The sequence below is a fragment of the Gigantopelta aegis genome, chromosome 7 (assembly GCF_016097555.1).
Source record: "Gigantopelta aegis isolate Gae_Host chromosome 7, Gae_host_genome, whole genome shotgun sequence".
Lineage (NCBI taxonomy): Eukaryota > Metazoa > Mollusca > Gastropoda > Neomphalida > Peltospiridae > Gigantopelta > Gigantopelta aegis.
The window spans coordinates 14,915,381-14,931,629 of record NC_054705.1 but is presented as its reverse complement, the minus strand read 5'-3'; the positions used below and the strand labels follow the sequence as shown (position 1 = coordinate 14,931,629).

Below are 16,249 nucleotides of genomic sequence, written 5' to 3'. Positions count from 1 at the left end.
AACAAGAACAAAAACAAAACACTAATGACTTCCATTAGCTACTGAATCAAAGGAACTGGGTGTATCTCAGTATTACATTCATGGGATCGATCTAACTTAACCCTTGGTGGACATACCCGAACCTCGAATGGACATGGGCATAATAAAAATGTTTGGGACTTGGACATGTGCAAATTAGATTCTAAAATGTCATCATTTTGGTCAGGAAGCAAAATATTCTTTGTACTTCTATACACGGTGACAATTTATAAAAATATTCTTTGTACTTCTATACACGGTGACAATTTATAAAAATATTCTTTGTACTTCTATACACGGTGACAATTTATAAAAATATTCTTTGTACTTCTATACACGGTGACAATTTATAAAAATATTCTTTGTACTTCTATACACGGTGACAATTTATAAAAATATTCTTTGTACTTCTATACACGGTGACAATTTATAAAAATATTCTTTGTACTTCTATACACGGTGACAATTTATAAAAATATTCTTTGTACTTCTATACACGGTGACAATTTATAAAAATATTCTTTGTACTTCTATACACGGTGACAATTTATAAAAATATTCTTTGTACTTCTATACACGGTGACAATTTATAAAAATATTCTTTGTACTTCTATACACGGTGACAATTTATAAAAATATTCTTTGTACTTCTATACACGGTGACAATTTATAAAAATATTCTTTGTACTTCTATACACGGTGACAATTTATAAAAATATTCTTTGTACTTCTATACACGGTGACAATTTATAAAAATATTCTTTGTACTTCTATACACGGTGACAATTTATAAAAATATTCTTTGTACTTCTATACACGGTGACAATTTATAAAAATATTCTTTGTACTTCTATACACGGTGACAATTTATAAAAATATTCTTTGTACTTCTATACACGGTGACAATTTATAAAAATATTCTTTGTACTTCTATACACGGTGACAATTTATAAAAATAAGGCAGTGGAAAAATCACGGGCTACCGCTTATTAATGACATCACAGTAATTAAACAAATTGTTCTAATTTTATGGTCCCCGTAGGATTATGTATGGGGACAGCCCGAGGTTTGTGGATATGTCTAGTCAGTGATTGCAGAATTTACAATTTTGTATTACATCTTTAGTAAATATTTCATTTGTAATCTAACTCTGTTGCACATTTTAGCGCATGTTTTTAAGGCTATTAGTTACCACGTTTGTTTTGGATTGTTTCAGAAATATGTCAAGTATGTGAAGAATCTAATTGGGGTTACGACATACGGAGACTATTGTTGCTTAGCAACTAAAGCTGAAGAAGGCGTGGGACAGGTATTTGTTTTATTGTGTGTTGAATTTTTTTCTGAAAGCGTTGACGAACCGTTAGTATTTTGTGTATAGTGTGTGTAAACTGATCGTAAAATAAACCTATGTAAATATTATGACCTGTTGATCATCGTGTTATTAGAGCCAAACCGAAAAATAGAACAGACTATTTGGCAAAATGTTCTGCTAGCCCCGCTGTAGTGGTGTTGTTAAACAAAACGTAACATTTGTAACTCTAAACAAAGAAGTCTCGAATTTATTTTAGTTATATTTTTTTCAGTATGTTCTTGTGTTGTGTAACTCGATTGGGACTCCGCTTGACTCGAAGTACATCGAGATGGAGCCGGTGTTCCTGACGATGACGAAGAACCACATCATCGCTGCGTCCAGGGAGGTCTTCTACACCTGGCAGTTCAAAAACCCCAAGAAACTCGCCAGTCTAGAGATGGTCACCAAGAGAAAGGTTGGAGCAGAGCGGTATGTAGTTCATATCATAGATGAGTTTTCTTTCAAAACCCCCAAGAAACTGGCAAATCTGGAAATGATGGCTATGAAAAAAATTGGATCAGAGCAGCATGTAGTGACATGATAATACAGGTTTTCTCTTTAGCCCACTCCAAAAAAATAACCAGTTTTGAAATGGTTATCACCGAAAAGTTGGAGCAGAGTGGTATGTAGTTTATATCATAGGTAGGTTTTCTTTCAAAAATCCTAAGAAACTGACAAATTTAGAAATGATGGCCATGAGAAAAATTGAATCAGAGTGGTATGGATTGACATGATATACAGGTTTTTTCTTTATAAAGAAAGGACCAGTCTTGAAATGGTCACCAAGAGAAAATTGAATCAGAGCAGTACATAGTCACTTCAAAGATGAGTTTTCTCTTTAAAAACACCTCAAGAAACTGACCAGGCTTGAAATGGTCACCAAGAGAAAAGTTGGAGCAGAGTGGTACATATTTTATATCATAGGTAGGTTTTCTATTAAAACCACCAAGAAACTGGCAAATCTTCAAATGATGGCCATGAGAAAAATTGGAGCGGTATGTAGCGACATAATAATATACAGGTTTTCTCTTTTAAAAAAAAACCCCAACAAATGATCAGTCTTGAAATGGTCACCAAGAAAAAATTGGATCAGAGCAGTACACAAAGATAGTTGTTTTCTTTAAAAACACGCCATGAAAGAGAAAAATCTAAAAGTTAATCTATATAGTCACATAATAGATAGGTGGGTTTTTTTTTTCAAAACCCCCAAGAAAATATACCTGTGTCTAGAAATGTTGAGCAAGAGAAAAGCTGAATCAGAGCTGTTTTCTCTTTAAAAACACCCAAAGACTGCATACCCAGGACAGATTATTGAATGGTGATAACACAGAAGCCTGTGTCAGCCACATAGCAGATTTTCTATATGTGAGGGGCCAGGATGTAGCCCAGAGGTACAGCACTCGCTTACTGCACGGTCGGTATGGGATTGATCCCCGCCGGTGGGACCATTGGGCTATTTCTCATTCCAGCCAGTGCACCACGACTGGTATATCAAAGGCTGTGGTATGTACTACCCTGGCTGTAGGATGGTGCATATAAAAGATGCCTTGCTACTAATCGAAAAGAGTAGCTCGTGAAGTGGCGACAGTGGGTTTCCTCTCTCAATATCTGTGTGGTCCTTAACTATATGTCTGACGCCATATAACCATAAATAAAATGTGTTGAGTTCGTTGTTAAATAAAAGATTTCTTTCTTTCTATATGTGAGTGTTGTTTCATTTCAGTTTGTTTCACGTGGACGACATGCCGTCAGGAACTGCCCCACCTGAGGAGATCGACTTCAGTAAAGCATTCAGTGTACGTACAGTTCATACCTTGAAATGTAGAATCAGCTTAAAGAATACTTTTGAAATATGTTGACATTATGCAGCTTACAGACTATTAAATTTAGTAGAAAATTGCAGTGATATGCATGCTGACTAACTATTGTTATCATCAATAACATGTAACCATTGTAACAGTTGTGTATTCAGTTAAATACCAACAAAACAATCGCACAAAACCTTATCTGAAGTAGGTCTCTTTAAATTTAGTATCATGAAATATTAATGTTTTGTATGGCCTTGCGAAATTTGCTAATATTTTAGGCTCGTTGTCATTTCTTGATTTACAGTATATCAAAGGTCATCGTATGTGCTGTTCTGTCTGTGGCGAAAGTGAATATAAAAGATATCTTGCTTTTAATAGAAAGGGTGGGATGTAGCCCAGTGGTACAGCGCTTGCTCGATGCACAATCGGTGTGAGATCGATCCTCATCGGTGGGCCCATTGGGCTATTTCTCATTACAACCAGAGCACCTCGACTGGTATATCAAAGGTCGTGGTATGTACTACCCTGTCTGTGGGATGGTGCAGATAAAAGATCCCTTGCTGCTAATCGAAAAGATAGCCCATGACATGGTGACAGCGGGTTTCCTCCCTCAATATCTGTGGTTCTTAACAAATGTTCGACATCCAACAGCCCATTAATCAATGTGCTCTAGTGGTGGTGTTAAACAAAGCAAATTTTTACTTTTTTGTCAGTGCAAAGATGTGTTATAGATTTTAATTTGATGTAATAGATACTGATATTTTTAATCATCTTTTGATTAAGGCCATGAATGGGAGAACAAACCTGAAGGTATTCACAAATAGTGTTAATCTCATTAGAAAACATTTTGTCATTTGAAAAAAAAATCATAATGACTGTAATTTGTTTTTGTGTATCAGATATGTTCTTTTTATTCTGTGTGTCGTTTTTATGTTATTTTTATGTTGTTCTGTGTTTGAGATTTATGTGTTGTTATTTTTTAACTCTTTAGAATGTTGTATTTTGATTCTTACAAAAAAACATTTCACTAACATTTGATACGTTTGTGTTTCAAGATAAATTGTTTTAAAATACAGGGTTTTTTTCTTTTAAAAGTTATTCCTTCCCACTAAATGTCAATGTTGGTAGTTTCATTTTTGTTTCTACGCTGCACATAATACATGTGTAGACTTGCCATATTAGTAGTGGGTTGGTCACTTGATACAGTAACTGTAATTTCTACGCTGCACATAATACATGTGTAGACTTGCCGTATTAGTAGTGGGTTGGTCACTTGATACAGTAACTGTAATTTCTACGCTGCACATAATACATGTGTAGACTTGCCATATTAGTACTGGGTTGGTCACTTGATACAGTAACTGTAATTTCTACGCTGCACATAATACATGTGTAGACTTGCCGTATTAGTAGTGGGTTGGTCACTTGATACAGTAACTGTAATTTCTACGCTGCACATAATACATGTGTAGACTTGCCGTGTTAGTAGTGGGTTGGTCACTTGATACAGTAACTGTAATTTCTACGCTGCACATAATACATGTGTAGACTTGCCGTATTAGTAGTGGGTTGGTCACTTGATACAGTAACTGTAATTTCTACGCTGCACATAATACATGTGTAGACTTGCCGTATTAGTAGTGGGTTGGTCACTTGATACATTAACTGTAATTTCTACGCTGCATATAATACATGTGTAGACTTGCCATATTAGTAGTGGGTTGGTCACTTGATACAGTAACTGTAATTTATTAAAAACAAGTAAATATTGAACTGCAGCTAGAAAAAAAAGGAAGGCAGTTTGGTTAATTTTTATGAGTTGGTTAAAGGTTAACTTTATGATAAAGTAATTTTAAACAATTTTAAGTTGTAGTCAAATATCAGAAGATGGCATTACTTATATTTTCATTTCCAATAATTATTATAATTTTTTAAATACTGAAAATCATGCATTAAAATTGCTTTTTAGCTAAAAGGAAAAATGACCAAGAATGAACTCTTTTGAATAGTGATTTAATTTGTATTATTTTCTCTTGACTAGTGATGTAATTTGTTTCATTTGTATATAGTGTACATACTGAAAACATTAAAATGACGTCACATGCATACACATACGGTGTCCTTGTTTTCGGATAAAGTTTGGAAAGTTTAGCAGAGGTATTTTGTAAGAGTTTTTCAGTGTTTATGTGAAAGCAAAAGTAGGAACAACACTTTCCACTCATTATTAGCAATACAAAGAATACAGTAAAATAGATTTAAACCGTAAAGCTCACACCTAGTTCATAATTTTATTCTAAACTTTAAGTAGACCTTTATGTGAGAATATTGCTTTTACGACAGTTGGCTAAAATCATGTACAGTTATTCTAACTTATTTACGATTGATTAAAATCACGTGTATTGAGTTTTCTTTCTTCTGTATATGTTTTAATTTATTTCTCCAGACTTCTGAGGATTCAATTTGCTGCATATGTGCTTCAGACAAAGTTCTTATGGTGGTGAGTAAATTTAAAATTGTCTCAAACAAAAGTTCTTGTAGTTGTAAAAGTCGTTTACAAGCCTTTGTAAATTTAAAATTGCCTTAGATAAAATTCTTGTTTGCAAGTCTTTGTAAATTTAAAATTTGCAAAATCTGAAAAGGGGCAATGCCAAGAAAATTTACTTAACCGATATTGGTTTTACACAACCATTGTTCTTAAATCTTAAATTCAAAATAAGTACATGTTTCTAGGATTGATTCATTAAGAAAATAATACACGAATGGTAAATCGGTTATGGAAAATAAAAATTGCATAACAGATGGACGAATGAATTGACCTAATAACTAATGTTTATTTTCATGCAGTGTGTATTTAAATATTTGTTCCTTTGTTCATATAGGGGGTGGGATGTAACCCAATGGTAAAGTGCTCACCTGAAGCGTGGTCGATGTACAATCTTGTATCTTTTTTAAATCCCAAAATGTTGTAATAAAGTTTGTGAATGCACCATCAACCTACGTAATGTTTCTGTTTTCGAAAATGAATTTGTTTTACATTTGGTGGTTTATTTTTCATGTGAATTGACTGGATTATATTGTATTTGATGTCTACTGCATCATGACAAAATGTTAGCACAGTCAAACCTGTCTAAACCGGACCCTGAACAAACCGGAATCCTGTCAAAACCAGCCAAGTTTTACATGCTAAAACTTCACCCTCTAAATACTGGATCCTGTCTAAATCGGATAAATGTTAGGTCCTTGATGTGATCCGGTGTAATAGCTTAAAATATACCCCCCACCAAACTATACCCAGGGAATAAACTGGACTATCCCAGAATATACCCTGGGGTATAAAACAGGCTAGCCCAGAATATACCCAGTGTTCGAGATTAACAGTATCCTAATATCCCGGGGATACCAGAATTTAATTTTGAATACCAGACTTCAAGAACCCAGTATGCCACCGGGATACCATATAATACTAAAATCTCAGGTGGGATACCAGATTTTGAAATGTTAGTATCCAACTGGGATACTGCCCAAAAATTTTAATCTCGAACACTGATACCTATCTAGTCTGTATTTCAATGTCCAGAGGTTTTTTTCCATCATAATTTATATATTTTGGGCTAGAGAATATCGAAATATCTTCTAAAATGACTAATCTGTGATAGATTTTATTTTTATGAAAGCAATAGTTGCTTTTCTTTTAAAGCGTTTATTATTATTATTTATTTATTTATTTTGTATACAGGTTAGTAATAAAACATGTGGGTTAGGGTTAGGGGTATAAAACAGGCTAGTCCACTTTAACCCCGGGTATTTTGGGCTGTTACACTGGTTTAGACAGGTTTCATGGTAATTTCTTTTGCATGCACATTATTCATATTTTATTGTTAACCCTGACGTAATCTGGTACACTGCTGGTGTATTTCAGGGTCGTGAGTCAGGCATATTGAACCGCTACTCAATGCCGATCGTAGCCCTGACTCACAAGTACAACTTAACCTGTCGACCTCACCAACTCTCACTCAACTGTACGTCGAGGTAAGATTATACAGTAGCATACTCTTATAACGAACCGGCAGTTAGTTCGTTATAGCAGTAGTTATAGTTGTACACATTTGCATAAGTTTGTTATTAAAGGGACATTCCTGAGTTTGCTGCATTGTAAGATATTTCTGACTAATAAAATATGTCTACGATTAAACTTACATATTAAATATATTTTCTTGTTTAGAATATCAGTGTCTATATATTTAATGTGGTTCTGGTCATCATAATATTTGTAAGAAGCCCAAAGTAGATTTTGCCTTCAAATAATTTTGTACGTACGAATTTATTTTTTTTTTTTTAGGAAATAAAATGAAATTTAACTTAGTACAAATATTAGAATGATCAGAAACACTTTTAATATAGAGCCACTAATATTTTATGCAGAAATTATATTTGATATGTAATTATAGTTGTTAAAAAGTCTCTGTTAGTTGATAACATCTTAAAATAGCAGCAAACTCAGGAATGTCCCTTTAATGTATAGGGAGATAAAACAGGACTTTACGATCAGTTCGTTTTAGGCAGTAGTTCATTCTAAGCACGTTTGTTGTAAGTGTACTCTACTGTATATTATACTGTACTCTTTAAAAAAAAAAAAATTGGAGCAAGAAACAAATGGTCGAAACAAAAGTAAATTTGTTTAAAGACTTGAACAAGTATAAACCAGTCTGAAGCTCATTTAATATTTTTCTGAAGAACATTTTTAAATCCTAGATGTCTGTTGTTTTCATTGTACATAGCTGTGATAACCTTTCTTTATGTTGTCACGGGATGACCCAAAATGTGCTGTGATGTCTATAGGGTGTATACCACCCAATCAAATCCCATAGACAGCAATACTAACATATGTGGCTAAAACTCCTGCAGGGCAGCATATCAATCGTCATATACCGCAGATATAAATGCTACCACCCCTCACCCATTTTGATATGGTTATTGCACAGTCTATAGTTACAATAACGAGAATGATTTAATTAAAATTAATTTCTAGTGCAATTAATCTGTTGATTTGTGTATATTTAAAAAGTCACTTTTTTCTGTTTTTTTTTTTTCCAGTCGACTTGCTATCATTGACACGTCGGGTGTGTTGAACTTCTTTGACCTGAACACACGTGTCGCAGATAAGAACGGGAAGGAGGTGATCGGTGAGCAGCTCAAGTTTGAGCGGAAGGACGTGTGGGACATGCAATGGGCCGACGTAAGTCTGAACTCTGAACACACTGTTATCAGTTTCATGTTGTTGAGGGTTTTCGGTGAGATGGGGGAGGGGCATAGTTTGAGAGGAAGGACGTGTGGGACATGCAATGGGCTGACGTAAGTCTGAACTCTGAACACACTGTTATCAGTTTCATGTTGTTGGGTTTTTTTGGTGAGATGGGAGAGGGGCATAGTTTGAGCAGAAGGACGTGTGGGACATGCAATGGGCTGACGTAAGTCTGAACTCTGAACACACTGTTATCAGTTTCATGTTGTTGAGGGTTTTCGGTGAGATGGGGGAGGGACATAGTTTGAGAGGAAGGACGTGTGGGACATGCAATGGGCTGACGTAAGTCTGAACTCTGAACACACTGTTATCAGTTTCATGTTGTTGAGGGTTTTCGGTGAGATGGGGGAGGGACATAGTTTGAGAGGAAGGACGTGTGGGACATGCAATGGGCCGACGTAAGTTTGAACTCTGAACACACTGTTATCAGTTTCATGTTGTTGAGGGTTTTCGGTGAGATGGGGGAGGGACATAGTTTGAGCGGAAGGACGTGTGGGACATGCAATGGGCCGACGTAAGTCTGAACTCTGAACACACTGTTATCAGTTTCATGTTGTGGGAGGGGAGGGCATTGTCCAGTGGTAGGAGCAGAACATGGCCCAACATGGTCGGTTTAGGATCGATGGGCCCGCTGAGCTATTTGTTGTTCCAGCCAGTGCACCACGACGTATATCAAAGGCCATGGTATGTGCTAGCCTGTCTGTGGGATGGAGCATATAAAAGATCCCTTGCTGCTAATCAAAAAGAGTAGCCTATGGAGTGGCAACAACGGGTTTCCTCTTTTAATATCTGTGTGGTCCTTAACCATATGTCCGACGCCATATATCCATAAATAAAATGTGTTGAGTGCATTGTTAAATCAAACATTTCCTTCCAATAACCGATGATTAAAGGTAGGGTCAACTCAAACAAGAGCCTTATGTGTTGGAAAGATGCATACCTGGACCACCAACATATACTGACACTTTAACAAATGAAAAACGCGTAATTTTAGAGTTAATAAAAAAACATTATTATTCCTGCTAACTGGGGGCAGCCATTTTGTTTCATTTTTGTGACGACCGGTGGTATAACTTGGGGCGAAGTGACGTCAGCTCCGTCCATTTTCTCTATGCACAGTGTAAACAAACGCTCTAATTTACAACAAGGCACTTCGCTTTCAACAACCTGACTTGTAAAACAAGATAAATGACTTGATAGTATAATAAACTATTTAACTAAATATATTTCAATTTTCATCAATAGAACAAAATGGAGTTATAGTATTTTTCTTTTTTTAAAAATCCAAAGAAAAAAATGCATATTATTAGGCATATTGGTAGGGTACGTTCGAGCAAAAACGACCACTCACGATACCCAAGTGATACTTTTCTTTTCTTTGGGACGACATAATTGGTCAGTTTTGTGATTTTAGATGGGAAAGTCTACTTAATCAAGGGTTTTACAGAATTACTTACAGTAATAAAGCAGGGCGGCTGATAATGCCCATTACGACTGAAGAGGTATCCGTACGGTTACCACACAATACCCTGTGATCTTAATAAAAGAGGCACGTCTTTTTAGTGTGTCTAGACACAGTGTCTGGGGACCGTCTAAATATACACCTGTCAATCAGGAACCACAGGTACAGGCCACGGAAAGAAAAGACCAATTAACCAAGAAAACACTCCGATTATTATTTCAGTACATGGATTAATTTATATACCAAACATAATATAGTTATTTCAACACTTTGACAATGGTGGTTTATTTTGTATTGAAAAATAATATATAATTAAATTGTTGCTGACTTACTGGGATAGCTATTATTACAGAACATTGCGATGCATTCGCAAAAATCAGGTATGTTTTGTTTCTTCAGTTCGAAGACTAATTCCTGACGTGACACATTAGGTATTACGTAACCACCAGCTCGCCAGAGGGCGTATTCACTGGGATGGTACAAAATGGCTGCGCCCGTTATATATAATAGGCGTCACATTTAACCATTTTATTAATTAACTATACGATTACACTTGTTGATATTAAGCAATAATGTGCATTATATATCGTTGACTTTGCATACCAGGCCAAATGCCTTAATTAATAAATTAATGTGCTCTAGTGGTGTGGTTAAACAAAGCAAACTTTAACTTTAGTCTAGTGATATAGTGCTCACCTGATGTATGGTCAGTCTGGAATCGATCCCTGTTGGTTGGCCCATCGGGGTATTTCTCATCTCAGTCAGTGCATATAGAAGATCCCTTGCTGCTAATTGAAAAGAGTAGTCCATGAAGTGGCAGCAGCGGGTTTCCTCTCTCATTATCTCTGTGGTCCGTAACCATATGTCTGATGCCATATAACCATAATTAAAAAGGTCTTGCAACTTTCATTGAATAAAACATGTCTTGTTTCCTTTTGTTTTAGTTTTTTGTTGCTTTGCAGTTCTGTTGACAGCCCAGATTTAAAATGACTTCAAATGCTCTGGTCTGAATAATATAATGGGCCAAATTTACAAAGTCTGTTTATGTCTTACACATGTGTAACACATTCTTACACATGTGTAACACATTCTTACACATGTGTAACATGTGTAACTACAGTAAAATCTCTCAAAACCGGACCCTCTGTAACCCGGAATTCCCCCATAACCGGACATTTTCATGGTCCGTTTTTAAAAATCAGTACCTAACTTAACCTCTCAAAACCAAATACCTCTTAAAACCGGACATTTTACTTGGTCCCGAGGGTGTCTGGTTTAGAGGGGTTTCACTGTACATGTATTTACAATGCTTAAACACCTGCGTTTAAGAAAAACCGGCTTCGTAAATTCGGCACATTATGTTTGAGAATTTGAGAATTTGTTAGTATACGTTTGAAAATGTTCAACTAGAATTTATTTACCTTTGCTGAAATAGAAGAGAAAAACCCCCAGAAGAAAGTTTCATTGAACAAGTACAGTGTATACCAACCTGAAACTCAATTCCTATTTTTGAACAACATTTTAAATCCTGGACGTCTGTTGTTTTTATTATACATTGCTGTGATGTTATTCCTTTACAGGACAACCCGGAACTGTTCTCGATGATGGAAAAAACAAGAATGTACATCTTCCGAAATCTCGATCCAGAGGTTTGTAGATTTTGTTTTCGTAGCCTTTAATTAGGACAATTAGAGTTAACTTACAAGAGTTAGACTAATCTTAATAAAAGTAATAAATGTGAAACCATCGAATCTACACTGAATAGCGCCAAATAAAAATCTCTCTTCTCTGTCTCTCTAAGTATCTCTCTCTAATCTCTCTCTCTCCCTCTCTCTCTCTCTCTCTCTCTCTCTCTCTCTCTCTCTCTCTCTCATCCGTCTCTCTCTCTCAGAGATGGAAATCTCTCCTCTCTCCTCTCTCTGCTCTCCTCTCTCTCTCTCCTCTGTGTGTGTGTCTGTCAACTGTCCTGTCCATCTCTCTCACTGTCTCTCACTGTCACTCTGTCTTGTATCAAACACTAATCATATTTTAGACATCAAATTGCTCTCATAGTTTAAAATATTCTTCTTTTCTTTCCTGTTCCTTTTACTGTCCATTATTAACTGCAGTTTGTTAAATCAGTTACTTTAATGTCCTACGATCATGTTTATATCTCTGATATCCACATCTGGAGCCTATTCTCAGCAGTGGTTACATTTGGAAATATTTAACGATCCTGCTAGATCACGACATTCCGTTCTGCTGGATGAGATTATGAAAGATCTGTTGAAAATCTGTCACCTGAGTATACATCACAGAGAGATAGATGGAAATAAAGGTGAACCCTGGTTTAGAATAGAGATCAATCAATATACACTGTCTGTTATACCATGCAAAGAAAGATGTGAAAGATACTTATTTGTCTTATCCTCAGAGTGGATATAGATGACAGAGCTAATCCTGCTATACTACCACGAAAGAAAGATATCAAATAACTTTACTTTTCTAGATGTCATCCCTTAGTATATAGGACAGAGCTATTCCATGAAAGAAAGATGTGAAAGATATTTCTATTTCATATGCGATGTCGATGTGGGATCAATGCGTCGGTGGGTCCATTGGGCTATTTCTTGTTCCAGCCAGTGCACCATGACTGGTATATCAAAGGCCGTGGTATGTACTACCCCATCTCTGGGATGGTGCATGTAAAAGATCCCTTGCTGCTAATCGAAAAGAGTAGCCCATGAAGTGGCGACAGTGGGTTTCCTCTCAATATCTCGGTGGTGCATAACCATATGTCTGATGCCATATAACCGTAAATAAAATGTGTTTAGTGCGTCGTTAAATAAAACATTTCTTTCTGTTTCATATGCTATCACATGACTGCACATAACAAGGGGAGTGTGACATCATTGGTAATATATGACGTCATATTAATGAGAGTTGGTTATGACAACAGTCTCAGATCGATATTTTATTATTAAAAACCTTCATTATAAAAGTTATTCGGCTTATTCACTAATTTGGCTCAATTCTTTAAATGTGTGAAAAATATCAGTGGGTTTATTCCCAAACATGGGCTTATTCCTGGTGAAATACGGTACCGGGTAGTTGAAAAAGTGTCATTAAACTAACATTTCTTTTCTTGTGCAGTCTTTACGTGACACCCGGGACCTGTTGGACAAAGTCGGCATCGCGGACGCACAGCAGTTCATTGAAGACAATCCCCACCCCAGGCTGTGGTAGGTCTTGTCATGTAGATGTTACTAGGTCTATTATCGTGACAAATAGAAAAACAAATAAAACTTTCTTCGCTTGTTAATGAAGACTGAGTTTTGGAAAACACGTGTGAAAACCACATGGATATTGTAAAGAAAGCATAAAATACAATGTTTTTTATGGCCAATTTTCAAAAGGTTAACTAGACATCAAGCATTTTTAAAAATGATAATAAAGGGCTGACTCCACGTTAAAAGTTTTAAAAGTTTTGCTTTTAGTTAGCCACGTAGCAGAATTATGTAGCAATACTAATATTTTTAAAACACTAAAAATGTTATCAACATTTTTACAAACATGGAAGATTAACATAGGGCCTACACGGGTGCAGTTATCAACAAGTTTTATTGATTTAGGATTTATAGTTATGAAGAAATAAAAACTAAATGTCAAAACAGATTTAAAGTGAGGTCAGTGCCTCTGAACAATTAACACTTGTATCTCAATTTCCAGCTTCATCTATATGTATGCAAGACAATTAAATGAGAAACCTGATCATGGACAGTAAACATTTTCGGTTTCAAAATGATGTACATACAGATGTTCTCAACAGAGATAAATGGACCTCTAAGCAGATTTTGGGTTGTAGGTTTCAACATTATTTTCAATAACTTGATTTTCTTTAAAAATAGAATTGTATTCTTCAGTAATTTTACATAGCAAATTTAAATTTTATTTCATTTCATTTCATTTTGCTGGTTTTTACATCAGTCCTGTTTATGTAGGCACAATATTTAATTATGTAGATTTTTTTTTTTATCGTTATTATTATTATTATTATAATTTTTTTTTGATTCTGTTGAAAACGAACTGTGATATTTTTCAGGCATCTGCTTGTTTTTACATCAGTCCTGTTTATGTAGGCAGAATATTTAATTATGTAGATGTTTTTAAATTTATTATTATTATTTTATTTATTATTATTTTAAATAGTTTTTTTGTTGAAAACAAACCCTGATATTTTTCAGGCGTCTGCTTGCGGAGTCTGCTCTGGAGCAGCTCAATCTGAAAGTGGCCGAGACAGCATTTGTCAAGTGTCAGGACTACCAGAGTATCGAGTTTGTTAAGCGGCTCGGAAACCTGCAGAGTGAGACGATGAAACAGGCCGAGATCGCAGCCTACTTCAAGAGGTTCGAAGAGGCAGAACGCATGTACCTCGATATGGACAGAAGGTAAAGAGATGGAAGGGAAGAAAAAATGTTTTATTTATCCTTACACTTAACATATTTATATATTTAATATATAGCATTGGACATAGGTTAAGAACCATGCAGATCTTCAATGCAAAATACAAACAACTGCATTATTAAAGGGACTGTTTGCTGCGAGTGCTTATGAACCTGAAAGTCTAGACTTTAATAAAGTCTTAGACTTCAAGTTTTATAAGTACGGGCCCGGATATGAAAACCCAAAATAGTCCATTTATCTGACGGAAATAATTTTTATCCACTGTCAAAAAGCTTCTGACTGACGACAATTCGTACTGTAACTATTGCAATTGCCACCGGTCAAGCTCCTGACTGACGACAATTCGTACTGTAACTATTGCAATTGCCATCGGTGCCGTTGTTAAGTTTGGGCCCTTTATTCAAATAGCAGCCTGTCTCTATGTTTTAAATTAAATAATTTTTTTTTTAATTAGTGAGTATAACCAAACAGTATCAAAGAATGGCATGTGATAGTAAGAAACTTAATATTGATGTTCTGTTTTACAATGGTTAAGTAATAAATAAAATATACTCTTAGACAGCATCTTTAAGCATTTGAACATGTGTTTCGTCATTCTCGTACATGTTTCGTCATTCTCGTACATGTTTTGTCACTTTCGTCCATGTTTTGTTTTCTCACCAGTAACTTGGCTTAAAATATTTGAATGTGTGTGTTTCGTCATTCTCATACCTGTTTCGTCATTCTCGTTCGTGTTTTATCACTCTCGTTCATGTTTTGTCATTCTCGTACATGTTTTGTCATTCTCGTTCATGTTTTATCACTCGTTCATGTTTTGTCATTCTCGTACATGTTTGGTCATTCTCGTTCATGTTTTATCTCTCGTTCATGTTTCGCCATTCTTAAATATGTTTCATCATTCTCGTTCATGTTTGGTAATTCTAATACATGTTTTGTCATTCTTATACATGTTTTGTTATTCTCGTACATGTTTAGTCATGCTCTCGTACGTGTTTAGTCATTCTCTCGTACATGTTTTGTCATTCTCGTTCATATTTCATTATTCTCGTACATGTTTCGTTATTCTCGTACATGTTTAGTCATTCTCTCGTACATGTTTTGTCATTCTCGTTCATATTTCATTATTCTCGTTCATGTTTCGTTATTCTCGTCCATGTTTAGTCATTCTCGTTCATGTTTTATCACTGATTCATGTTTTGTTATTCTCGTACATGTTTAGTCATTCTCGTTTATGTTTTATCACTCTGATTCATGTTTTGTTATTCTCGTCCATGTTTAGTCATTCTCGTTCATGTTTTATCACTCTGATTCATGTTTTGTTATTCTCGTACATGTTTTGTTATTCTCGTACATGTTTCGTCATTCTCGTTCATGTTTCATCATTCTCGTTCATGTTTTGTTTTCACACCAGAGACTTGGCTTTTAGTATTTGAATGTGTGTGTTTCGTCATTCTAGTACATATTTTTGTCATTCTCGTACGTTTCGTCATTCTCATCCATGTTTTGTTTTCACACAGGGACTTGGCTGTGAATCTGCGTAAGAAGCTGGGCGACTGGTTCCGGGTGGTTCAGCTTCTGAAGACTGGTGCGGGCGGCGATGACCTACAGCTGGAGGAGGCGTGGAACGCCATCGGGGACTATTACGCTGATCGACAGAAGTGGTACACATATTTATCAAATCATTTAAAATCACTTGTTAAAGGGGCTGTCTCAAAGTTGAATAATGTCCCAAATTATTTATTGATTTAAGTTTTGAAAGGTAAAGATTATCTCATGATAACAAAATTAAAAAAAAAAAAATTGTGTTGACTGTTGTGATGGTATTGACCATTCTAAGCAACAAGCTCTAACGTACTACACCAGGA

The 16,249-nt window shown here is 35.5% G+C and overlaps 1 protein-coding gene across 1 annotated transcript in view; it reads left to right on the top strand.

Moving 5' to 3' along the window:
• Positions 1-16,249, top strand: part of LOC121376931 (WD repeat-containing protein 35-like) — a 47,103-nt gene that overhangs the window by 17,420 nt on the left and 13,434 nt on the right. The window contains 13 exon segments of the mRNA XM_041504737.1: positions 1,235-1,327; positions 1,602-1,798; positions 3,093-3,165; positions 5,621-5,674; positions 7,097-7,206; positions 8,272-8,413; positions 11,522-11,590; positions 12,115-12,171; positions 12,174-12,205; positions 12,373-12,382; positions 13,032-13,162; positions 14,165-14,368; positions 15,902-16,045. Coding sequence (XP_041360671.1) covers positions 1,235-1,327; positions 1,602-1,798; positions 3,093-3,165; positions 5,621-5,674; positions 7,097-7,206; positions 8,272-8,413; positions 11,522-11,590; positions 12,115-12,171; positions 12,174-12,205; positions 12,373-12,382; positions 13,032-13,162; positions 14,165-14,368; positions 15,902-16,045 — 1,316 coding nt within the window.